Below are 26303 nucleotides of genomic sequence, written 5' to 3' on the forward strand. Positions count from 1 at the left end.
ACCAGCATGTGGGATATAAATTTCAATGGGAAATAGAAAAGGCATGTTAGAAGGGCAATGTTATGATAGTCTTGGGGGATTTCAGTATGCAAGTAGATTGAGAAAATCAGGTTGGTGCTGGATCCCAAGAGAGGTCATTTGTAGAATGTCTATGAGATGGCTTTTTAGAGCAGCTTGTGGTTGAGCTCTCCAGGTGAAAGTAATTCTAGATTGGATCTTGTGTAATGAACCAGATTTGATTAAGGTAAAGGAACCCTTCGAGGAAGTGATCATGATATAATAGAATTCACTCTCCCGTTTGCGAGGAAGAAGATAAAGTCAGATGTATCTGTATTACAATAGAGTAAAGGAATTACAGAAACATGAGATGGGAGCTGGTCAAAATTCATTGAAAGGGGACACTAGCAGGGATGACAACAGCTGGAGTTTCTTGGAGCAATTTGGAAGCTGCAGGATAAATGCGTTCAAAAAATTAGGGAGTTCTCTAAAGAGAGGATAAAGAATCCGAGGCTGAGAAGGGAAGTCGAAGACAGCAAGAAAGCAAAAGAAAGGGCATATAATATAGCAACAAAAAAAGAGTGGGAAGTTAGAGGACTGGCAAGCTTTTAAAACCAACAGAAGGCAACTTAAAAAAAATCCATATGCAGAGAAAAGATGAAATGGGTTGCTAAGCTAGCCAATATTATCAAACAGGATATGAAGAGTTTTTTCAGATCTAGAAAGAGTAACAGAGAGGCAAGAGTGGATACTGGACAGCTGAACAATTGTTCTGGACAGGTAGTAATGGGGGACAATGAAATGGTAGATGAACTTAAGTATCTTGTGTCAGTCTTCACTGTGGAAGACACTAGCAATATGCCAGAAATTTGAGAGTGTCTTGGTGCAGAAGTGAGTGTAGTTACTAAGGAGAAGGTGCTTGGAAAAGTGAAATATGTGAAGGTAGATAAGCCACTTGGGCCAGATGGACTACACCCTAGGGTTCTGAAAGAAGTAGCAGAAGAGATTATGGAGGCATTAGGTGTGACCTTTCAAGAATCACTAGATTCTGCAATAGTTCTTGAGGACTGGAAAATTGCAAATCCACCCTTTAAGAAGGGAGGGAGGCAGAAGAAAGAAAACTAAAACCAAGTTAGCCTGACTTCAGTGGATCAGAAGATATTGGAGTCCATTATTAAATATGTCTGCTACCCTCAGCCTGCTGCCCCAGCACACAACAGCAAACATGATAGCACTGGCCACCACAGAGTCGTAGAACATCCTCAGCATCGTCCGGCAGATGTTGAAGGACCTCAGTCTCCTCAGGAAGTAGAGACGGCTCTGACCCTTCTTGTAGACAGCCTCAGTGTTCTTTGACCAGTCCAGTTTATTGTCAATTCGTATCCCCAGGTATTTGTAATCGTCCACCATGTCAACACTGACCCCTTGGATGGAAACAGGGGTCACCGGTTCCTTAGCCTTCCTCAGGTCCACCACCAGCTCCTTAGCCTTTTTACATTAAGCTGCAGGTGATTCTGCTCACACCATGTGACAAAGTTTCCCACCGTAGCCCTGTACTCAGCCTCATCTCCCTTGCTGATGCATCCAACTAAGGCAGAGTCATCAGAGAACTTCTGAAGATGGCAAAGGCTCTGTGCTGTAGCTGAAGTCCGAGGTGTAGATGGTGAAGAGAAAGGGAGACAGGACAGTCCCCTGTGGAGCCCCAGTGCTGCTGACTACTCTGTCTGATACACAGTGTTGCAAGCGCACGTACTGTGGTCTGCCGGTCAGGTAATCAATAATCCATGACACCAGGGAAGCATCCACCTGCATCACTGTCAGATTCTCACCCAGCAGAGCAGGGCGGATGGTGTTGAACGCACTGGAGAAGTCAAAAAACATGACCCTCACAGTGCTCGCCGGCTTGTCCAGTTAGGCGTAGACACGGTTCAGCTGGTAGACGATGGCATCCTCAACTCCTAGTTGGGACTGGTAGGCGAACTGGAGGGGGTCTAAGTGTGGCCTAACCATAGGCTGGAGCTGCTCTAGAACAAGTCTCTCCAGGGTCTTCATGATGTGGGAGGTCAATGCCACCGGTCTGTAGTCATTGGAGCCACTGAGGCGCGGCATCTTCGGTACAGGGACGAGGCAGGACGTCTTCCACAGCACAGGAACCCTCTGGAGACTCAGGCTCAGGTTGAAGACATGATGAAGTACCCCACATAGCTGGGGGGCACAGGCTTTGAGCACCCTGGGGCTGACACCATCCGGGCTTCCAGCCTTGCTTGGGTGGAGACGTTTCAGCTGTCTTCTCACCTGTTCAACTGTGAAGCCCACCGTGGTGGTTTCAGTTGAGGGAGGGGTGTAGTCACGAGAGCAGGGTGGGGGGCTGTGAGGAGGAGTAGGAGGGGAGAGTGGAGTATGTGTTGGTTGGGGCCTACAACAGATTAATCATGTGGGGGATGGGTAGGGGCCACAGTTTCAAATCTGTTGAAGAACAGGTTAAGTTCGTTGGCCCTGTCCACACTGCCTTCAGCTCCTCTGTTGCTAGTTTGCCGGAACCCAGTGATGGTCCTCATCTCATTCCAGATCTCTCTCATGTTGTTCTGCTGGAGGATCCATTCAAGCTTCCTCCTATACCCGTCTTTAGCCTCCCTGATCTTGGCTTTCAGGTCCCTCTGGATTGTCCTCAGCTCCTCCCTATTTCCATCTCTAAATGCCACCTTTTTAGCGTTCAGGATGTCCTTAATGTCCTTTGTTACCCATGGCTTGTTATTTGAATAACAAAGGACAGTTCTTGCCGGAACACTGCAGTCCACACAGAAGTTGATGTAACCAGTGATGCATTCTGTGAGCCCATCAATGTCCTCTCCATGTGGCTGACAGAGTGCCTGCCAGTCTGTCGCCTCAAAACAATCCTGGAGTGCCTCATATGCCTCCCCCGACCATTTCCTCATTGTCCTCGAGGTTGCAGGTTTACTCTTCACCAGAGGCACGTAGCAGGGTTTGAGATGCACCAGGTTGTGATCTGACCTTCCCAGTGGGGGGAGGGGAGAGGAGCTGTATGCATCCTTAACGTTAGCATACATCAAGTCCAGGGTCCTCTCCCCTCTGGTTGTACAGCTCACATGCTGTGTGAAGTTGGGCAGTGTTCTAGCCACGGTAACATGGTTGAAGTCACCCGAGATGGTAATGAGGGCACTCGGGTGCTGGGTTTGTAGTCTGGCCGTGACAGTGTGAATGATGTTACATGCCGACGTCAGGTTGGCAGAGGGAAGGATGTACATAACAACCACGATTGCATGTGAGATTTCCCTTGGCAAATAATATGGCCGGAGTCCAACAGCAAAAAGTTCAATATCCGGGCTACAAACACGTTCCTTGATCGTAATATGACCAGGATTGCACCATCTGTTGTTAACCAGAACAGCAAGCCCCCCTCCTTTACGCTTACCGCTCTCAGTGCAATTCCGATCGGCCCGAACGGTCTGGAAGCCCTCTATGGAATCGTTTTGGTCGGGTATGTCCTCGTGCAGCCACGTTTCAGTAAAACACATAACACTGCTCTCCTGAAAGGTCCTCTGACTCCTGACTAGCGCTGTCAACTCGTCCATTTTATTACCCAGTGATCTCACATTGCCCATAATGAGAGAGGGGAGACACGGCTTATAACTCCTCTTCACCATAAGTCTCTGTTGTCTCGACCCGGTCCTCTTCCCTTGCCTTTTTGATCCCCCCTCTGCATCCTCTGAGTTTTCTTCCAGATTTCAGCAGGGGTATCCGCCGCTCTGTTCGCTAAACCAGTTTAAACTCGATCAGCTGGTCCCTGGAATAAATAATGCGACCATACTGCTGCTCTGCTAATGAGATATGTCCGAATGTAAATATTTTCAGTGCTGAAAACCAGAATAAAACTCTCTCCACCAGCATGTTAGAGAGGGTGCAGCTTCGACGTGTTACTATGAGAGAGAAAAAATACAACATAGCGTAAATTGGAAAAGTAAGAAAATTACCGTAGATGTCGGATTATAAGCCGCTACTTTTTTCCCACATTTTGAACAGCTTTGAACACTGCGGCCTTTACTACGGTGCGGCTAATGCATGATTTTTTTTCATGCCGCCAAAAACATTTTGCCTCGTAACAGTAGACCAATAAAATTGATGAGTAGTTCACAGAGGTCCAATGAAATTGTACGATAAATCAAGCGCACTTTCACAATTAAATTATTGTAAATCAGTCATTTGTACTCACCCTCATCAACATGGAAAACACTCGAAGAAAAGCATTGTGCTGCCTTTATGGCAGTTATTTAGTTTATAATATTTTCGCTTAGTAATTCATTTGTTAGTATTTTCTAGTTTTCTAGTTAAAGTTAAAGTTAGAACTATATTTGTTTTCTGTACTACATCCCGGGATGCTATGACGTCACATCCGGTTTCGCCGCGTCTTGTGGGAAATACTGGTTTGCGATAAACGGGAAGGTGGGGGGGAGCGGCATTAGACCCGATCGAAAACACTGCTTTTAAGTTAAAGGCGATCAATAACTTTTCCTGGTAGGCTGCAGTATATATATTTTTTACCAGTCGTTAGGAGATATTGGAATGTTGTTCAGTAAAAAAAGTATACGCAACGTAATTTGTGTGTTACCGATACGTATGTATATTTAAAAGTAACCGCGTTACAGGCACGGTTCGAAAAAAAGCATTTGCAATATGTATTTGTTTATGTTACCATATGGATTTAATTAAAAGTTAAAAAATCCTCACGTGTAATATCTTTCTGTGTAAATATCTCATATTACAACGTGGGACACCTGCGGCCTAAAATCCGGTGCGGCTTGTACAAGTACAAAATTGATTTTCTTTCTAAAATTAGAGCCAGCGGCTTTTAATCAGGTGCGCTCTGTAGTGCGAAATCTACGGTAGTCAGAGCGGCTGTAACAGGCAGCATGCATGGCTGGTGCATGCGCACAAGAGGGGTTTGGGAGCCCATACCAAACTTCTTCAATTGTCTGAGGTGAAAGAGGCACAGTTGTGCTTTTCTTCACTGCACAGCTGGTATGCACAAGCCACATGAGATCCTCGGTGATGTGTATGCCGAGGAATTTAAAGCTGTTCAGCCTCTCAACCCCAGATCCATTGATCTCAATAGGGGTTAGCCCGTCTCCATTCCTCCTGTAATCCACAACCAGCTCCTTTGTTTTTGCAACATTGAGTGAGAGGTTGTTTTCTTGACGCCATTGTGTCAGGTGTGATGATTTCTCTGTAGACTGCCTCATTATTATTTGAATTAGGCCAATCAGTGTAGTGATGTCAGCAAATTTAATTAGCAGATTGGAGCTGGTGGTGGCGACAGAGGCATGGGTATACGAAGAGTAAAGGTGGGGGCTTAAGACATAGCCCTGAGGAGCAGTGTTGAGGGTCAAAGGGCAGAGGTGAGGGAGCCCAGTCTTACCACCTGCCAGCAATCTGATAGGAAGTCCAGGATCCAGCTACACAAGGCAGGGTGAAGGCCGAGGTCTCTGATCTTCTAGTTGAGTCTGGAGGGAATTATGGTGTTGAATGTTAAACTGTAGTCCAAGAACAGCATTCTCACATGAGCATACCTCTTCCTCAGGTTTGTAAGGACGGTGTGAAGAGCTGTGGCTTTGTATCATCTATTGACCAGTTGTGTCAGTAGATGAATTGTAGGGGGTCCAGTGCAATGTTAGCATTCATTTTGAGAGGATTAGAATATAAGAGCAAGTATGTGATGCTGAGGCTTTATAAAGCACTGGTCAGACTGTCCTTGGAATATTTTGAGCCTTTATCTAAGAAAAGATGTGCTGGCATAGGAGAGAGTCCAGAGGAAATTTACAAGAATGATTGTGGGGAATGAAATGGTTAACATGAAGAGCATTTGATGTCTCTGGGTCTGTATTCGTTGGAGTTCAGAAGAATGAGGGGGATCTCGTCGAACCTATTGAATATTGAAAAGCTCAGACAGAGTGGATGTGGGTGTTTCCTATAGTGGGGGAGTTTAGGATCAGAAGGCACAGTTTTAAATATTTGGAATGGAGATGATGAGGAATTTCTTTAGCCAGAAGGTAGTGAATCTGTGGAATTCAATGCCACGTGTGAGTGTATATTTAAAGCGCAGGTTGATGGTTTCCTGGTTATTATGGACATCAGATGTTACAGGGAGAAGGCAAGAGAATGCAGTTGAGAGGGATAATACTTTTGCCATGATGGAATGGTGGAGCTGACTTGATGGGCCAAGTGGCCTAATTCTGCTCCTATGTCTTATGGCCTCACAGATTACTGCTAGGAAAAAGGTTTCAATGCGTTACCTTTTAAAAACTAAATGGGGGGAGTAATGTGAAATGTGGGAAATGAAATGATTATTGTTCTCTGTTCCATCCACTAAAAATGGAACTTCCCAGCGGCCAAACATTTTAATTCTGATTCCTGTTCTGACATGTCAGTCCATGGCCTCTTATGCCACAATGAGACCATCCTCAGGGTGGAGGTGCAATACCTTGTATTCCATCTCAGCAGCCTCCAACTTGATGGTGTGAATATCGATTTCTCCTTCCAGTAAAAAAAAATCACTTCTCCCTTCCCTCTTCTTTTGGTCTCCACTTTCGCCTCTTTACACTTCTTACCTGCCTGTTACCTCCTCCGTGTCCACTCCTCCCTCCCTTTCTCCTGTGATCCACTCTCCTCTCCTATCAGATTATTTCCTCTCCACCCCTTTACCTTTCCCATCCACATGGCTTCACCTATTACCTTCAAATTATCCTCCTTTCCTTACCGCCCCCCCCCCCCCCCACGTTTTTATTTTGGCATCTTCCCCTTTACTTTTAAGTTCTGAAGAAAGGTCTCGGCCCAAAACGTCGACTATTTATTCATTTCCAAGATGCTGCCTGATCTGCAGAGTTCCTCCATTTTGTGTGTGCTACTTTGGATTTCCAGCATCTGTAGAACTTCTTGTGTTTAGGAATAAAATGGTTGCCTGCTTGATGTAAAATTTGTTTAGAGCAGAACATTCTTTATGTTTTAATAGTTTCTTTTGTGTCATTTACTTACTAACTTCATTATTTTGTGCAGAGAAAAAGATTTGGATGCCAAATGTATCATACACATGGAAGGGAACAAGACAACAATCACAAACTTGAAGGTATAACAACCATCCTTGTTTTCATTGATCCTCAAATAATCTACTTATCTCCCTACATTCCGATTAAGGCAACATCCTAATGAAACTCGTGCACCCTCTCGAAAGCCTGTATACCTGACATCTTTGAGATTTATATTTTCTCCTTTCATACAGCAAAACAATAATATATCATTTGGATGCATCTTCTGTCACACTGCAAATTAACACAATGTTTGAGTGGACAAATAAAATGCTGTACATTCCCAGGTGAATCTGCTACCATGTTGGGGAGGCTCTGTGCTAGTGTCATTAAGCCTTCAATGTTGTGGTGAACCAGACAGGTAACACCCTAATTTACCTCATTCATACAAGGACAGATTGAATGATATGGCTCTTGGTTAGAACTGTTGGCCTCCATTATATTCTCAAATTCTACAGCTTTGCAGGAAAGTAATGAGTAAATAAACAAGAATTCCAGTTTTAAATTTGAGTTATGATGCTGACACATGAAAGAAATGCCACGTACAACCGCAAGGTCAAAGATGTGTAGAACAAATGTCGAGAATGTTCCTATGGTAAATTATATAATTTATATCCCAGTTTTCTTATTAGTATTGAAGACCAGAGTAGCTTTAATCCAGTGCTAGCACTTTTTCCCAGAAAAGGATTTGATGTTCACTGTAAAATATTACACTGCTGATTGGTTTCAAAAAATATATTATTTTCTGTCGGTTATGTTGAATTAAGGTGAAAAATGTTTATATCCAAAATTAATGTACTTCCAATTGACTATAAAAAATTTCATTTCTCAAACTTGTAACATATTTCTGCTGAACTTTACAATGGATGTGTTCCAGGTAAATGTGGACTATTTTCTGAAATGTGTTTAAATATTGGATTCAGTTACGGTAAATGTGAATTAAAATGTTTTTAACCCTACTTTGATCGCCACTAGAAGTATCAGTTTTTATTTTAAATTTTACATAGCCTCTAAATCTTGAAACAATTATAGTTTAAAAATTGTAATTAGTTGCTCATTTCTTCTCTCTTTATAGATTCCAGAAGGAAGTTCAGGTGATTCTGGGCGAGAGAGGATAAAAACATTTACTTATGATCATTCTTATTGTTCCGTTGATTGCAGAAGTCCCAAGTTTGTTTCACAAGAAAAGGTATGTTTTTATGTGATGATCAAATGCACGTTATTTCAGTGTTTCATCCCACCTCACTAATGTGAGTTCATTGCCTTTAAAACATTGTAGTATGTATCTGTAAGAATACAATTTAAAGATCCAGGGTGAATGCAGATGACAGTGCACGAACAAAGTAGTTGTAAAATATTGTAGCCGAGCAACTATATAGGAACGAAGGTGGGATTAACATTCTGTGGTTCAATACAATCAATTACTGGGAATAGTTGAGTAATTCAGAGTTTAGTTTGCCTGGAAGGGATGTTGTTTATTTCTGAGATAAAGGGAAGAATTTTGCTCTGTAATACTGCTTGAAGCTTGTTGCTGAAGTAGCTAACAATGAAGGGTTTGAAGATTTGCTGCCAGGTAACTCTTGTCCACTAACATTTCACTGATCCTCTGCCCTCTTATCATTGTTCTTTGATTCTTTATTAGAGGTAACTGATCTGTAAATGATAGCAGTGGTAGAGTCTTGCAGCATGGCTCTAACCTCACCATGACCACGCCTATCAGTGGGTACCCTTCCTTGTTAATTCCATCTTGACTTGTTATCTTCTATGTTTAGGCAATTCAAGTGCTCACTTAGGCACTTTTTAAATGCTATCAGTATAGAGAGAGTAGAGCAGTGGGCCAAGCATGCAAACTTGAGGTGCGCCTGTGTTGTTTGTCAACAACGAGGAGATGTTAATACCAGTCCACATTGACTGTTGTCTCCTGGTGAGGAAGTCAACAATCCAGTTGCAAAGGAAGTTACCGAGAGCAAGGTTTTGAGCTGAGGGGACAATGGTGTTGAATGCCAAGCTGTAATCAATAAACAGCAGCTTGGCATGGGTATTACTGTAAATCAAGTGGTCCAAGGCCAAGTGGAGAGCCTGTGAGATTGTGTCCATTTCGACCTGACAAATTGAATTCTAATTTTTGAAATATGTTAAATGATGGGTTTGTATATGTGTTTAGTAGACGTGAACTAAATTTGCCAGAGTTGGGACTTGCTTATTTATTTATTACTGCAGATCGACCTATCCAGCAATGAAAATGAGTTCATATGAAAGGTTCATGCCTTTGTTTTTAATGCCAGGAATTTTAAAGACATTATGTATCTTATATCTCATTTGTTTCAAATGATTCAATCCTTCTAAAAGTCTTTATGTACATGATTTGCCATCAAACCTATCCATAAATTTGCATATCTTTCAAATTTTATCTAACAATTGCTAATCTGATTAAGGATGTATAAGTGACATGCTGTTAGGAACTAGTTAGCTACTGTTACCTTGCTACTTCAAAGTAGAACAGTAATTCTAACTGAAAGCAGATGTTATTGGATGTCCTAATTTATTTAATTTAGCATCAGCACATTGTGATTGAACCGGCTTTTAATACTTAAATGGTTGATATTTAAAGGGTAAGAAGCAAGTCCTATTTCCTTTTTTTAAGCCAAACAATATTGGTGCTGATACTTCAAGTTCAAGCACGGTCATGATTGGGTAAAGAAAGTTAGGATTGTTAAGAACTCGGAACTAAATAAATGATGTCATTGGGGTGGAAGCGATTACAAAGGACTGGAGTATTAATATGCAAGAAATAAAAAGCACATTTGTAAGACATTTAGTTTCAAACTAACAAAGTAAAAGGAGAAGGTATAAACTTTAATAATTGGTATCCTGGCAACTTGCATTTTCTGCATAACCATATCAATGCTAGATTTGTGTGCAGCTGCTCAAGAACAGTGACAAAATTCATGTATTCTGTTGTAAACTGAGTTGTGCTACAGTGTGGTTTAGATCCTAACTGTCTTTGAGAATATGCTGTGCACTACCATTCTGAATTCCTGCAGTTGTTTTGGTGAAGGTATTTCTGTTGTGGTCAAGGGTTGTAAATTCCAGCATTTTGACTCTGACATTGGAAGAGAGTGATATATTTCCAGTTCAGATTGGTATGTGACATGGAGGTGGTGGTGTTTCTATACACCTACTGCCCTATCGTTGGTGGAGGTCATGGGTTTGGGGTGTGCTTTTGCTGTAGCTTGGATGAGGAAGTGAGACTGCAGTGCCTTTTGTTGATGCCATTCAGTACAGTGATGATGTTTCAATGATTGCTTAGGATAGGGATGGAGTATCTGTCAAGTGGGCTGTCCTGAAAATCTGGTCAAATTGCAAACGATACTCTGGAGATGCTACAGATTGTGAGTTAGAGAAACAGAAAATTCTAGAAATAATCAGCAAGTCACGTAGTGTCTTTGGAGAAATAAACAGAACTAATGATGGTTGATGACCTCTCATCAGATCTCAAATGACCTGAAATGCTAACTCAGTATCTCTCACTATAGATTCTGCCTTGTATCTCAGCAAGGCCTTACTTTATACAATTACTGTCTTTTGCAAAGTATACTTCTTTTTGCAGATATTTAAAGATCTTGGCACTGATGTCCTTAAAGCTGCCTTTCAAGGCTACAATGCGTGTATTTTTGCATATGGTCAGACTGGATCTGGTAAATCGTATACAATGATGGGAAACCCGGTAAGATGCTGTGTTAGATCAATGGTGCAAGAGCTACTTTTATGTCAATTACAATGTTCTGGCACCTTATACTCTCACTCCATGCTCTGCTGGTGATGCCTGGTCTCGAGCTCCTGAGCACTGGAGCTCCTTTCCCAAACCCCTTATTTCTCTATATTTCTACCTTCCTTTAAGGTGCTTTTTAAAATCTCCTTGGCAAGCTTTAGATCAAGCTAATTGCTCTTTATGTAGCTCTGTCAGATTTGTCTGATGACATTTTAAAGCATTTACAGTAGTTTAAAATGTTAAACTGAATTGTAGTTGATTAGCTATTGTCTCATTTCCTTTGTGTCCTTTCTCTTTGAAATATCTTTTTTGTTACCTTGGGCCTCTTTATTTTCATTGTTCTCTATTTTGGATTATTTAATTTCATACCATAAATTGTCTTGGTCCCTCCAGACAAACCTTTTAAAGATCTGTTTCTTGCCTCTAACCTATTGGTTTAATAACTCGCGTACAGTTCTCCTTGCCTGATCAGCAAGGATGTTGGTATGGTTTGGTTTAGGTGAAGCCTATTCCAATTTTAGTACTCCCTTTGGCCTAGTATTTAGAAATGAGCACTATATTTCCTCCAGAATTGTCTCTCAGTTTGTAAATTTTGCATAGTTTCCTTATTCGACAAAACAAATCTTCAGATGGTTAATTTGATGAGCACTACTTTTAAGGTGGTGTTAATGAGAATTAGAATGCTTCATAATTTGAATATTGTGTAAGATGCACTTATGGCTGAATAGCTCACTTGCTTCGCTTTGCCATGCACATTTTTTTGAATGTACTATTCTATTTTAGGAAGATGTAGGCTTGATACCTCGAATTTGCCAAGGGCTATATGACAGAATTGCTCAGAAGTCTAATTGGGACGAAGCTTCATTTCGTACAGAAGTTAGGTAGGAAACTAGAATGTTTTTGCTGAATTTTCTCAGACCTCTGACTTCGATGCAATTCTGTGCTTATATGAAGAATCACAATGTATTCAATAATATTCTGAAGTGTTGTGATGAGTATTGGATAGTTTATTGCAGCTTCCCCAATATTTTTATTAAAATAGACAGCTAAGATTGTAAATATAAATGTCAAAAAATGTTTCCCTGAAGTATGAATTCAGGTAGGTGCTTTATCCTGTATCACTGAAGCTGACAAATACTAAGTTTAGGTCTAAGATATGAGCTCATGAATGAAAACAAGTTTATAAATTTGGCACAATATTCCAATCACTTATTGTAAACATTTTATATCACATTTGGTTATATTTTGCTGAATAATAAGTACAAAATTTAACAACATTCGAACATTTTTATAGTTGGAAAAATACTTATTTTACATTAACATTGACTTTTATAAACAATTTTGGATTTAAAATAGGACAAACTACTCTTTATTGTGTGTTGGGGTGCCAAAAGAAAATATGAAACTATGGAAGGTTATTTATGTGATTAATTCTATGAAACACTACCCTTCTATCGAAACTGCTCATAGCCTTAAGATCTTTAAAACACACTTTTAAGTTTCCATAGTCAAAAATTCATTTCTTTCTCACTGGCATTTCATCTACATCCCTCCCTAGAATATTTCTTTATAATCTATCTCATGCTATCTTGTTCTGGAACCTCTGCTGGCTTTCTGATCTTCAAGATATTGCATTTAAATTTGTCTACATTATATATAAATGTTTCCATTTTTTTCTTATTCTGCCAAATTTCTGCAAGCTGCTGCTACTTGTAACCTTTCCCAATAAGTGTTGTATTTCTCTGAATCAGGTTCTTTTTATTTTTCCTTCAAATTGCAGCACTGTTGACATAGTCATAGAAAAGTACAGCACAGAAACAGGACCTTTGGCCCATCTAGTCCATTCTGAACCATTTAATTTGCCTATTCCGATCAACCTGCACTAGACCATAGCCCTCCACACCCCTATCATCCATGCACCTTTCCAAACTTGTCTTAAACATTGAAATAGAGTTCACATGCATCACTTGCACTGGCAGCTTGTTCCACACTCACATGATCCTCTAGTAAAGAAGTTTCCCTTCATGTTCCCCTTAAACTTTTCACCTTTCATCCTTAACCCATGACCTGTAGTTGTAATCCTACCCAAACTCAGTGGGGAAAACCCTGCTGGCATTTACCCTCTCTATAGCCCTTATAATTTTGTATACCTCTATCAAATCTCCCCTCAATCTTCTACATTCCAAGGAGTAAATTCCTAATCTATTCAATCTTTCCTTATAACTCAAGTCCTCCAGTGCTGGCGATGTCTTTGTAAATTTTCTTTACTCTGTCTACATACTAGCGATGTTACATCATTCTAGCTTTCTGCAGCTCTTTACACAGCATGGTGCTTACATAGTTCTTTCCAATTTTCTTAAATAATTTCAGCTCTGTGACCTCCAAATCCAATGATTGTGGCTTTTATCTTTGGTGGTGGTTATCTTTCAGATCTGATCTTGACCAGGGTTTGCTTTTTCTTTCGATGCAAGAACACCCATGACACTACAGATTTTGTACTCCTACATGTTTTTAACCTATGATAGTCATTATAGTTTGAAAGGTATATCACTGACTATCAAGTGCTGTGGAATATCCAGAAGTTATGAAAGGCCAATTCTTTCTTTCTGAAAACCCATTTTCGAAATTTCGTGAGTTAGTAATTAATATTCACATTTACTGTTATTTTCTTGCACTAATCGTATTTGCAGGCCCTGGGACTCTTGCAAGTGCAAAATTTATTTCTGCTTCAAGATTCATCTGGTTTTGCTGCTGGGAGGTGGTGCATGATTAAAGCTGTAATATGCATAAATATTAAACCTGTCTTTCTTTCTTTTTTTTTGCAAAATAGCTACCTGGAGATTTATAATGAACGGGTAAGGGATCTGCTCAGGAGAAAGTCAACCAAGACATACAATTTAAGAGTGAGGGAGCATCCAAAGGAAGGGCCATATGTTGAGGGTAAGTACATACAGTATATATAATAGAATCTTCAAGCATGAGCTATATTTTTACTTGATTATGTCTATTTTGAGTGGAATGGAAGTGCAGTGAATTGCGTATTTTATAATACTATGCGATGAACTGCAAAGTACATTAAACAAATAAAATATAAATCTGCTAGATTAATTAGTATGAAAATTCAAGAAAGATTAAATCTATGAGTGGCTTTTGTTTTCATAAGAATTGTGAAATGGGTTGGGAAAAAAATCTCTTTGTAGCCAGAACACTTGCAAATATCATCTTGCGCACAAAAAATACACAACTTAAACCTTCCAGTATTCCTCCAATATTTGTCTGTTCAGCTATGTGGAAAATTGGCCAGATGTGTCCTGCTTCAAAAATCCAATCCAATCAGTTACAGTCTCTGCATAATCATCATGATGTATAGTGCAGATGATGATGCTTTTTAGCAATAGTCTCACTAGTGGTCTGCTTGAACTGCATATGAAATATGGACCAATAGTTTGAATTCCTAAAAGCAAGTGTGTTTTGACATTAAGGCAGAATTTGACCAAATGAGAGTCTTTATAATACTGAAATCCGTGTGATTCAAGGGGAAAACTAAACAGTTATGCCTGATATAAAGGAAAGTAACTGTGGCAAGAGATCAATCGCTTCAGCCCAGGTCATTGTTGCAGGAGTCAGGGCATCTCAAGACAGAGTCCTGCACTCCAACATCTTAAATTCCTTCATTAATGATTTTTTTGATAAGGACAGAAGTGAAGAAATTTGTTAATGACTAGATAAAAGGCTAGATTGGATGTGATCCAGTCTTATGCTTTGAGTTCATCTTGCAAGGGATCTGTGCCCTGCAGTATCCACGGACAATTGTCTTTGCAGTCTATAATACCGCCATTTTTTGTGTCATCTGCAAACTTACTAAAATTATTTCTACTGGTGAAATCATCAGTGTTCATAATTTGAAACTAGAGCCATAGGCAAGTTCAGTTTTTTTTATATATTGACTTCGTATTTTACTGAATAAATTGTTTGAAAGGATGTTAAGAATAAATTCAATAGTAACTTTCTAAGTACCATTAGATGGAAAACTATTTGTAGGGCAATGGGTAAAGAGTGGAAGAATAGGGTGAATTAGAAGCATACACAGAAACATAGAAATTTACAGCATATTACAGGGCCTTTGGCCCACAATATTGTGCCGACTAGAAACAGTCTAGAATTTCCGTACCACATAGCCCTCCAGCTTTCTAATCTCCATATACCTATCTAAGTCTCTTAAAAGGCCCTATTGTTTATATATTTTTTTATCAAGTCACCATATTTAACATTAAGTGCTGCTGTATCTTCTGATTCTTGTATGCAGTTGATTTTGCATCAATTTTTCCCGTGCTTTCTTAACATATGCAGTTATCCTGATTTTCCGAATTTTACCATAAAATGCGGGGGCAGAACAAGAGAGTCAGCTTTATTCTCCATCCACTTATAAAATAGAGGGAAGACATTGTTAGCTATCTGTATTATCTTTGCTTTCAGATCTGTCAAAGCATTTGGTGCAGAATTACAGTGATGTGGAAGAGCTAATGGAAGCTGGAAATATCAATCGAACGACTGCTGCGACAGGGATGAATGATGTCAGCAGTCGATCCCATGCCATCTTCACCATCAACTTCACTCAAGTGAGAGCTTTGAAAATAGCCTTAATGTTTCAGTTTTGTCAAGTTTCTTATGAGCTTGAAGGAATATATGTTGTTTGTAACTCTTGAAAGATCAAGTTTTCATTAATGAATTTGAAATATGAAATCATTTTAATAGTGTTCTATTGCTGTTGTATTGCCCATGTGATAGGATTGCCTTGAGGGATAAAGTGTAATATACAGTGCTGTGCAAAAGTCTTAGGCACATGTAAAAAATAATCTGTAAAGCAAAGATGCTTTCAAAAATAATGAAATGAAGTTTCTAAATATCAAAAACATGCTAAAAAGAGTAAAAGGTTAAAAAAAAACTAAATCAAATCAATATTTGGTGTGACCACCTTTTGCCTTTTAAAACAACATCAATTCTCTCAGTTACACTGTTGTGCAGTTTTATCAGAAAATCAGCTGGTAGGTTGTTCCAAGCATCTTGGAGAACTTGCCACAGTTCTTCTATAGACTTTTTGGCTATCTTGCTTGCTTCTGTCTCTCCAGGTAATCCCAAACAGCGTCAATGCTGTTGAGATCAGGGCTCTTTGGAGGCCAAACCATCTGTTGCAGAACTCCTTGTTCATCTTTTAACTGACCACAGTTCTTTGTGATCTTGGTCATGTGTTTGGGGTCATTGTCCTGATACCGATTGAAGTTGGGACCGATCAGCCGGTATTGTGGGACGGATGAGAATCTGTTTGTACTTCTCAGCATTGAGGATTCCATTAATTCTGACCAGATCACCAACTCCAATTGCAGAAATATAACCCCAAATCTGCAGGGAACCTCTGCTGTGATTTACTGTTGATGCAGACACCCATCCATGTAGCACTCTCCTGCCTTTCTATATATAAACTGCCTCTTGTTTGAGCCAAAAATTTCAAATGTTGACTCGTCCGAGTCAGCACTTGCTGCCATTGTTCAGCACCCTAGTCCTTGTGTTTTTGTGTGTAGGTGAGTCTCTTGACTTTGCTTCCACTTCAGAGGAATTGCTTTATGGCAGCAACGCTTCCATGAAGACCATTTCTGACAGGACGTCTCCAGACTGTAGAAATGTAGAACTTGGGTTCCAGTAGTTTTTTGTGAGTTCAGAGCTGATAGCAGTGCTGGACTTTTTCTGATTTAGAAGGTACGTCAGTTTGATGTGTCTCTTATCTGCTGCATTCGATTTTTGTGGCCAACTACTATATTTGTGGTCCTCAATCCTGCCTGTTTCTTTGTGTTTCTTAAGAAGAGCTTGGACAGCACATCTTCAAACTTCTGTCTGCTGCAAAATTTGTGCTTGGAAAAGACCCTGCTGATGCAGGATGACCAACCTGTGTCTTGTTGCTGTGCTCACTCTCGCCATGGTGTATGAATTGATGACTTGAAGGTTGTAACTGGAAAGCCCTCACCTTTTAATTTGGTTGTCCTTCGCTCAGTTTGATTCCTTCTACACCCGTTTTGGTTTCAGTTAATCAGTTTAGTTCATTCAACTCATTATGAACGATCTGTTTTGTTATCTTTGCTTAATCATGCACTGAGCTATATACCTACAAAGTAAGCAAGTTTTTATTTGAAAAGTGGCTATTAATATGTTACTTTCTATAACAAAATACAAAAAAAAACTAACATTTAATTTTTGGAAAATGAATGTTTGGAAATCTAAAATTTGCTCTTTTCCACTGACACAGTAATGCAGAAAAATAATCAAAATCAAAATTTATATTAAAATCTAGGGTGCCTAAGACTTTGGCACAGAACTGTACTTTTACATTTTAATGAAGGACGACTTCCACATGTAGTTGTAATTGCCATTGTTAAGCCTTGTTCCTTTCTTTAAAGCTTTACTAGTTAGAGAATCCTCTGATACTATAAAATGTATTGCTTGAATTCTAAGTCTTCCAGCGTCATTCAATACTGCATTGGGCTAAAAATTTGCTAAAGTGCCATCAACATGATGCGTTCCTTTTCTCCATGTGAGAATAAGCATCATATAGCCAAAATGCTGTTTTAACTGGTTTGCTGTGCAGCATTGACCTCGTCTACCGCAATTCTGCTATTGTTTGCATGAGATAAAAACATCATATTTGTGAGTTACCATAAGACATTATCTTGTGAGGAAGTACTGTATTAATGTGCATGCTATTAACATCCAGTCATAAAGCTGCTACTTTCTGTTCCTATAAATAAAACATACAATATAAAGTTCCTAGTAAAGCAGAATATAGAATTGTTTATATCTTAAAATCCCTTCACCAAAGACGTGTGATGTTTAACTATGATGTTTTCATTTTCCTTCTGAAATGAAACTAAGTTAATTTTTCATGGATTTATGTTTTGCCTCAGTTTTTAATAATTTTCAAACAAAATACAATTTCTTATACTAAGCCAAAGCTGTCATCTTTGAATGTTACATTCTGTATAACAACTCTGATTAGTAACCAGTAAATTGTTCCTTTGCAACTGGAGATCATGTAGAATGGTCATGTTGCTCTCCTGACTTTCTCAGGTAGCAGACTAATGAATACATCTTAAAGCAGGGGTTCCCAACATTTTTTATGTCATGGACCCCTACCATTCACCAAGGGGGCTGTGGACTTCAGTTTGGGAACCTCTGTCCTAAAGAATAATTGTATTTATGTGCAGATACTTCAGGACAAAATGTTGTGGACTTTGCTGGACACATGAGAAATAGTTTTTGAATGGAAAAAATACTTTTAAACAGTTGGAAAAGATTTGATCAGGATCACAACTTCTGGATAAAGAGGTGGCATTAAACACAAGTGACATAAAACTTCTTATCTGTACACTAAATTTTGAACTCTAACCAGAAGTCGAACTTTGGTCATTATCCTCTGAACATATAAGCCAAAAGCCTCTGAAGTTCAAAGGTCAAAGTAAATTTATTATCAGTGTCTGTGTATATATGTACGTGTGTGTGGTGTGTGTACATATATATGGCTTGTTCACAGTCATTGTTAGAAAAAGCCAGGTGATGCAAATTTCAAAGCTTTATAAATACCTTGACACTTCAAACCTTGTCCCAACAATCAGCAGCTATGGGCTCCTCTAAGCAGCTGCCTAGCACTCTGAAAGTTAAAATAAATGATGCCCACAAAGCAGGAGAAGGCTATAAGAACAACACACACACAATGCTAGTGGAACACAGCAGGCCAGGCAGCATCTATAACGAAAAGCACAGTTGACGTTTCAGGCTGAGACCCTTCGTCAAGACTAACTGAAAGGAAAGATAGTTAAGAGATTTGAAAGTAGTGGGGGGATGTGGAAGTGCGAAATGATAGGAGAAGACCAGAGCGGGTGGGATGAAGCTAAGAGCTGGAAAGGTGATTGGTGAAAGTGATACAGAACTGGAGAAGGGAAAGGATCATGGGACGGGAGGCCTTGGGAGAAAGAAAAGGGAAGGGAGGAAGCACCAGAGGGAGATGGAGAACAGGCAAACAACTAAATATGTCAGGGATGGGGCATTAATGCCCCTCCTCCCCTTCTTACCCCATCCCTGACATATTTAGTCTCTTTGTTAGTCTAGTTCAGTCTAGTTTTTTGTACTGTGTCATGTAACACCATGGTCCTGAAAAACGTTGTCTCATTTTTACTATGTACCGTACCAGCAGTTATGGTCGAAATGACAATAAAAGTTGACTTGACTTGAAAAGAGCAGTGCATGCAAGACGGCCCAAGAATCTCACAGAATTAGAAGCCTTTTGCAAGGAAGAATGGGCGACTCTTAGCTGGCTACAGAAAGCATTTAAAAGCTATGATACTTGCCAAAGGGGGTGTTACTAAGTACTGATTATGCAGGGTACTCAAACTTTTGCTTTTTGGGCCCGTTTCCTTTATTGTTATTTTGAAACTGTAAAAGATGGAAATAAAACAAGTAACCTTGCTTAAAACATTAAAGAAATGTGTCATCTTTAACTGATTCCAGTCATCCAGTACAATGCCAGAATCTATCGATTCTTGAAAGATCATTGTTAATGCCTCCGCAATCTCTGCAGCTACTTCCTTCAGAACCCGAGGGTGCATTCCATCAGATCCAGGAGATTTATCTACCCTCAGACCATTAAGCTTCCTGAGCAGTTTCTCAGTCATAATTTTCACTGTACATACTTCACTTTCCTGACATTTTTGAATGGTATTCTGCAGATGTCTTCCACTGTAAAGACTGATGCAAAATATGCATTCAGTTCTTCTGCCTTCTCTACGTCTCTCATTGCAATATCTCCTGCATCATTTTCTATTGTCCTATATCTTCCTTCAACTCTCTTTTACCCTTTATATGCTTAAAAAAGCTTTTAGTATCTTCTTTGATAATAGTCACCAGATTCCTTTCATAATTCATCTTTTCCTTCCTAATAACATTCTTAGTTTCCTTCTGCAAGTTTTTAAAAGGTTCCCAATCCTCTATCTTCCCACTAGCTTTGGCGTCCTTGTATGCCCTCTTTTGTTTTTAACTTTGTCTCTGACTTCGCTTGTCAGCCACAGTAGTGTCCTACTTCAATTTGAAAATTTCCTCTTATTTGGAATATATGTCTTTCACTTCCCTCATTTTTTCACAGAAACTTCAGCCATTGCTGCTCTGCTGTCCTTCCTGCTAGTGTCCCTTTCCAGTCAACTTAGCCAGTTCCCCTCTCGTGCCATTGTAATTTCCTTTATTCCATTGAAATACTGACGCATTGGTATTTAGTTTCTCCTGCTCAAATTTCAAAATGAACTCAATCATATGGTGATTACTGTTCCCTAAGGGTTCCTTAACCTTAAGCTCTCTTATCACATCCAGATCATTGCACAACACCCACTCCAGCACAACCAATCCCCTAGAGGGCTCAACAACAAACTGTTCTAAAAAGCCATCCCCTAGACATTCTACAAATTCTTTCTCTTGAGGTCCAGTACTGGCCTGGTTTTCCCAATCTACTCTCATGTTAAAATCCCCAACAATTATCATGACATTGCCCTTCTGACACGACTTTTCTATCTCCTGCTGTAATTTGTAAACCACATCCTGGCTGCTGTTTTGAGGCCTGTATACAACTGCTATTAGGGTACTTTTACTCTTGCCATTTCTTAATTCAACCCATAGAGACTCTACACCTTAAAATCCTACGTCATCCCTTTCTAATGATTTAATATTATTTCTTATAAATAGAGCCACACCACCTCCATTGCCTACTAATCTATCTTTCCAATACACCGTATCTCCTTGGATGTTCAGCTCTCAATGGCAGCCATCCTTTAGCCAAGTTTCAGAGATGGCCACAACATTGTACTTGCCAATCTTTAGCTGAATTTCAAGATCATCCACTTTATTTCTTATGCTGCATGCATTCAAATATAACACTTTCAGTCCAGGATTTCTTGCTTTCTGTTGCAGATCATACTACTGGCTGTGATTATGCCTCATCTCCTGCCTGTCCTTCCTATAATCTCTGTTGCACGCTATCGTTGATTTATTTCTGTTTTCCCCTTCCTCAGCCCTATCACTCTGGTTCCTATCCCCCTGCCAAATTAGTTTAAACCCTCCCTAAGAGCTCTAGTAAATTTGCCTACTAGGATATTGGACCCTTTGGGTTCAGGTGTAACCAGTCCTTTTTGTACAGGTCGTGCCTCTCCCAGAGGAGGCTCTACTTTAACCAGGTACCTGGCACTTGACATCATTTTATCTAATATGTAATTTAAGTGGTGCATTAGTACCTCAAACAATCCTCTGTGATGTGATTAATTTACAGATTAGCTAGTATGGCTTGGACTTTTGGAGATTCTACTATTGCTCAGTCCTGATAAGGAAAGATAGTTTTAATTTTTAATAAGCCTTCACATTCTTCATGGGATAGCATTTAACATTTAATTTAGTACAGGAGCATTTTTAGTTTCAATTGTTTTCTAAATGTACAATTGTTAATTTAAATGTTTGTGCTGTACAATAGCCTTCTTTAAAAAAAACATCACTGTGTGGCTCCAGAATAACAATTCTTTCAATTTAAATCCCAGGCCAAATTTGATGCTGAAATGCCTTGTGAAACAATTAGCAAGATCCATTTGGTTGACCTTGCAGGAAGTGAAAGAGCTGATGCCACAGGTGCAACTGGAGTAAGGTTGAAAGAAGGAGGGAATATAAATAAGTCTTTAGTCACACTTGGAAATGTCATTTCTGCTTTGGGTAGGTTCTTGATTCAATTTTTTTCTTGGACCTTTTATAATTTTGAGTATAAAACTGCTTTTAATATACACCAATTGATTGGTTTTGATTTTCTGTGTTCTTTGAAAGATGATGAACTGAAGTGCTTTTGATTTAACAGCTGACTTATCTCAAGATGGGGTGAATTCTCAAACAAAGAAGAAACAAGTGTTTGTGCCTTACAGAGACTCTGTTTTGACCTGGTTATTGAAAGACAGCCTTGGTGGAAACTCAAAAACAATTATGATTGCCAGTAAGATTTTAGTTTTAAGATGTATATTTTTGAGATTTAACATACTCATTTTTGTTAGCTCATTAACTATTTCAAACTATATATGGTTGTTTCAGAAATAATAATTGTTCAGATTACTTTAAAAAGTACAAGCAAATAGTGAAAAAATTGCCTTATGTGAAGCAGAAAATATTTTCAAATACATTGACTCTAATTCATATTGCATAATACATATGCAAAACTACATATTTGTAGAATGTGGCTATTTAAAGATGCATTCAATGTTGCTCTGTCAGGTCAATGTTTCACTATTTTTCATTTTCATTTTTAATAGCCATTTCACCAGCAGATGTCAATTATGGAGAAACACTGAGTACACTTCGCTATGCAAACAGAGCCAAAAACATCATTAACAAGCCTACTATTAATGAAGATTCTAATGTCAAGCTTATTCGTGAGTTGCGTGCTGAAATTGCACGGCTAAAAGCTTTACTTGCTCAGGGGAATCAGGTTAGTTTTCATTTTGAGTTGTATTGATGATTTATTTCTGTTTTGGGGAAAGGGCTTCTGATTCCCAAGTATGATTACCTTGTTGCATTGCAATCTCCAAGAATAATAGTTATACAACTAATGATAAATCAATTTATGCTCACTTGTGATTAACTTGTACAAATTACTATTTTCTTATGTGAATTGTTATAGTAATAAAAATGTATTAATAACCCTTAGACAAGAAAAATAATGTGCCAACTCTAGTCTTCTAGAGTTATAAACCTAATTAAGAAGCTTTTTTGGGAATATAATCCACAGTGGATCATGATTAAGTATTATATGCCATATTTTTCCTTCAACAAAAAACCTGTAGGTGGCAACCAAGATTTTCTTCTAATAATGAGCTTAAGTTATGGGTGAAATTTAAAACAATGGTGTGTATAATGCATTACCAATCTAAGTTCACAAATTAAAACATATAATCAACCTAACATTTTCAGTTCCGTACCAACTCTTCAGGTTCAGTTTAGGTTAATTTTATTTTAATGATACAAAGTAGAGGATAAAAACTCTCTCTGGAGAGATACCAAGTTTCCTTAGTTGGGTAAAGGGTATTTTTTTCCATGCTGCATCCCTCTATGACTGACTTTCTAACTGTTTTTGTGTTACTGCTTTATTAAGTTGTATATTTTGAGCATTCAGTGCAGTTGAGTACTTGTGACAATTGCAAAGAGAATTTCTGCCACTGGCAATTAGTTAAACAGCAAACTCCAGCATAGTTTCTATGGAATGTTGGGGTTTTAATGTCCTGAAGGTTTTTAATCTGACTTGAGGATCAAATGCTTGTTTGTTTTCCTTGTGCTGATTAGTATTAAATAATTAAGTAAAAATTTATGTTTTAATCTTTGGAATGTTAGCTCATTTTGAAAGAACAAGTATGAATAGTTCATTAATGAAATATGAATTTGACAACTAAATATGCCACAGCTTGGCATCAGCTGACAAAGAAACTGATTATACACGGAATGCATTGACACAAAGAAGTTAAATCACTAATGTGCGAAAATGAACAAATCACTCCAAAGCAGTGCATAGTACAGATCTGATATCAAAAATAAGGGAGAATTAAGACTATGGGAGTTTTATTTTGTTCCTGGCTCCTGATCAAGAATTGCTTGAAGTATTTGAAATGTATACCATTTCTCATCAGTAATGGTTTTCAAAAGTACCAAGGCAGCTGACAACTAAGATTCATACTAGATTTGTTTATTCTAAGAAATACTACTTTTGATTTGCTTAGGAAGTGATGGAATTACCTTTTGAAAGATCAATGGCTATAAAAAATCCCAAGTCATGTGGCCAGTTTTTCCCAGAAGAGGATGACTTAAGAGGGTGATTAGATATATCATTGGAGAAAATAATAAATAAGTGATTGGAAATGAGCTTGCTATTGAAAGAGACTGGAGGAATCAGAATCCTGAAAAAATGAATAGTTAGATGATTCATACTGAAGAAGATTTAAGAACAATAGAGGGTCAGAGAATTGAGAAAAGAGAACATGCATAGAGACACTTGCAGAAAGGTGTGTCAGTGTGCCAACTTAAGACACCTATTACTGTGGAATGGAAAGGAGATTGGGCAAGAACTTTTATTAAGAACAGACAATATAGTAACAAAAATCATCTTGGACTGGGTATTGAAAGTCTCTGGGAAAATGTCAAAGAAAAGTATAGAAGGCTGCAGTAAATTCAGAGGTTTTCAAAGATGGAAACTGCAGCCAAGCAGGAAAACAATACATGTTTATTAATTAGGAATATTTTGACGCTGGATTTGGAAGTACCATTTTTAAAGTAATGCCATGATTCAATTTTGATAATCATATTTTATTTGTATCTGATTTATCAATGGTTATATTTTTTTGCATCTGTGCTGAATATCAAATAGTTTTCTTGTTTCAATAGAGTATTGAACTATCAGCTACATTTGAAAATACAGGCTTATTTCTATTGAAAACTTAAGAATACAGGAAGAACTATGTACTTCTAGAAAACAACATGCAAAATTGCGTAATTAAATATGTTATTGTTTTATCTGTATTTCTTGGCCAGTTAAGAGAAAGAATGGTACGTACTTGAGTTAGCTTTGGAAAGAGAAAAAGGGATGTCCAGTATATGTAAAAAAAAAACTAGAAGTGAGGCAAATTTAAATTACAGAATTTAATTTTTAACGTGGAACAGTACAGCATAGGAACACTACCCACATTTGATATATGCAACCACATTTTAAATATGTGGGGTAGAAATGTTACATCTCAATGTTCTGTACAGCTTCTATATGGAACATTGAGAAGTAACTACAGTTCACTAATTGGACACCTATCTCTGCCACATTGCTGCCTTTCTTACTTAATGTGTGTTAACCACACTGGTCTTGTTTATCTTTCGTTCAGATTGCATTGTTGGATTCTCCAACTGCTTTGAGCATGGAGGAGAAGCTGCATCAAAATGAAGCGAGGGTAAGGAATGTTACAGTCTATGTATTCCTTCTTGGATTGAATTTTTAAAATAAATCTATTAGTTAGAAAGAATAGAATTAAAGTTTGGTCCAACTGTGTATAAATTGATTTCTAATAATATGGCAAACAATATTAACAAAACCAGTTTGGTTTGCAAATTACACTGAATGAGGGTACGTGAGATGTTTTAACAAAAGGGTTTAGTTAGAATGATGCTTTAAAATCAAAATTTGATTTTTCTTATATTGTACTTGGATAATTTGCAGTTTTTCACTTATTATTACTTTGTTTTGTGATGCAAACCAAGAGTGACAATGTTTCTTTCTTTATTGCATACACTTCCACTAGCTAGCTCATGCATATCACATAGCACAGCGTTCACTTTTATGAAATTTGATTCCTGTTTTCAAATAATTATTATACAAAGTAAGGAAACACAGAGAGACATTTTGTTTTTGTTAACGAGCTAATATTGAATGATAATCCTCAGAAATTGTGTGCATTCCACATGTTCTGACAAAGACATGTATTTTCACTTAATAGTGATAAGCTTGTCTAGAATGTTACTCCAAATTTAGACTTTTACTGAATCTTTGAAGTTATTTTTTTTAAATGAAGCTATGAGAAGGCAAGTGATTCTGTGAAAAAATAATCTTGCTATTGCAAAACATTAACTTGTATATTGCAATTTTCATTTCCAGTGGCAAAACCAGCGAACTATTTTGAGTTTATTGGCTCAAGAGCAAATTTGCAAGGATTCTGTTCTTTGACCTTAATCACAACAATCTCTCAATACCTAGGGGGATCTATGCTTGGTTATCAAAGTTCTTAAATAAAATATTGCTTAACATAGATCACTATGCAATGGAAGATGCAGTCTATTTCATGGCTCACAAAAGAAAGACCTCAAACACTTATGTAGTTTCACGTGTTCATAATGCTTTCTCATAAATTACAGTGTGGAAATAAGCAACTAGTGTTAGCTAACCTGCATTGATGGTTTTCTTTGAGCCTTGCCCTTCCCTTTTACTCAAACCTTTTCAGCATAACCTTCTATTCCCTTCTTATACTTTGGATGCAGATGCTTATTATCATTCATTTGAATGGGCTGGTGAAGTGTTTCAAGGTATTGAGTATGGCTACTTGTTCCTGAACCAGGTTGGGTGTGCACACATCCTTTTGCTGGTATGAAATTGGGACTGATCACACATAAGGCAGTTGGCATTCGATTTTGGGTCATGTTACTCCAACATGGCAGCAGAAACAGCTCTATTAGTACCAAATGCCTGCTTATTTCTCACCCTGCCATAGAGTAATCAGAGAAAAATGGCAGAGAAAGGATGAATAACCAAATGAAAGAAAACCTATATGAGGTAGACAAACGAAAAGTATAAA

The 26303-nt window shown here is 38.4% G+C and overlaps 1 protein-coding gene across 3 annotated transcripts in view; it reads left to right on the forward strand.

Annotated features, from left to right (window-relative positions):
• Window positions 1-26303, forward strand: part of kif16ba (kinesin family member 16Ba) — a 163964-nt gene that overhangs the window by 23550 nt on the left and 114111 nt on the right. For all 3 annotated transcript variants that reach the window (XM_073051259.1, XM_073051260.1, XM_073051262.1), the window contains exons 2-11: window positions 7066-7135; window positions 8170-8283; window positions 10705-10821; window positions 11650-11747; window positions 13697-13806; window positions 15343-15485; window positions 21483-21651; window positions 21791-21922; window positions 22236-22411; window positions 24843-24908. In XM_073051259.1, the coding sequence (XP_072907360.1) occupies window positions 7066-7135; window positions 8170-8283; window positions 10705-10821; window positions 11650-11747; window positions 13697-13806; window positions 15343-15485; window positions 21483-21651; window positions 21791-21922; window positions 22236-22411; window positions 24843-24908 (1195 nt within the window). The remainder of the gene's footprint in view (window positions 1-7065; window positions 7136-8169; window positions 8284-10704; window positions 10822-11649; window positions 11748-13696; window positions 13807-15342; window positions 15486-21482; window positions 21652-21790; window positions 21923-22235; window positions 22412-24842; window positions 24909-26303) is intronic.

This window comes from Hemitrygon akajei, chromosome 7, assembly GCF_048418815.1.
Source record: "Hemitrygon akajei chromosome 7, sHemAka1.3, whole genome shotgun sequence".
In the NCBI taxonomy this organism is placed as follows: Eukaryota; Metazoa; Chordata; class Chondrichthyes; order Myliobatiformes; family Dasyatidae; genus Hemitrygon; species Hemitrygon akajei.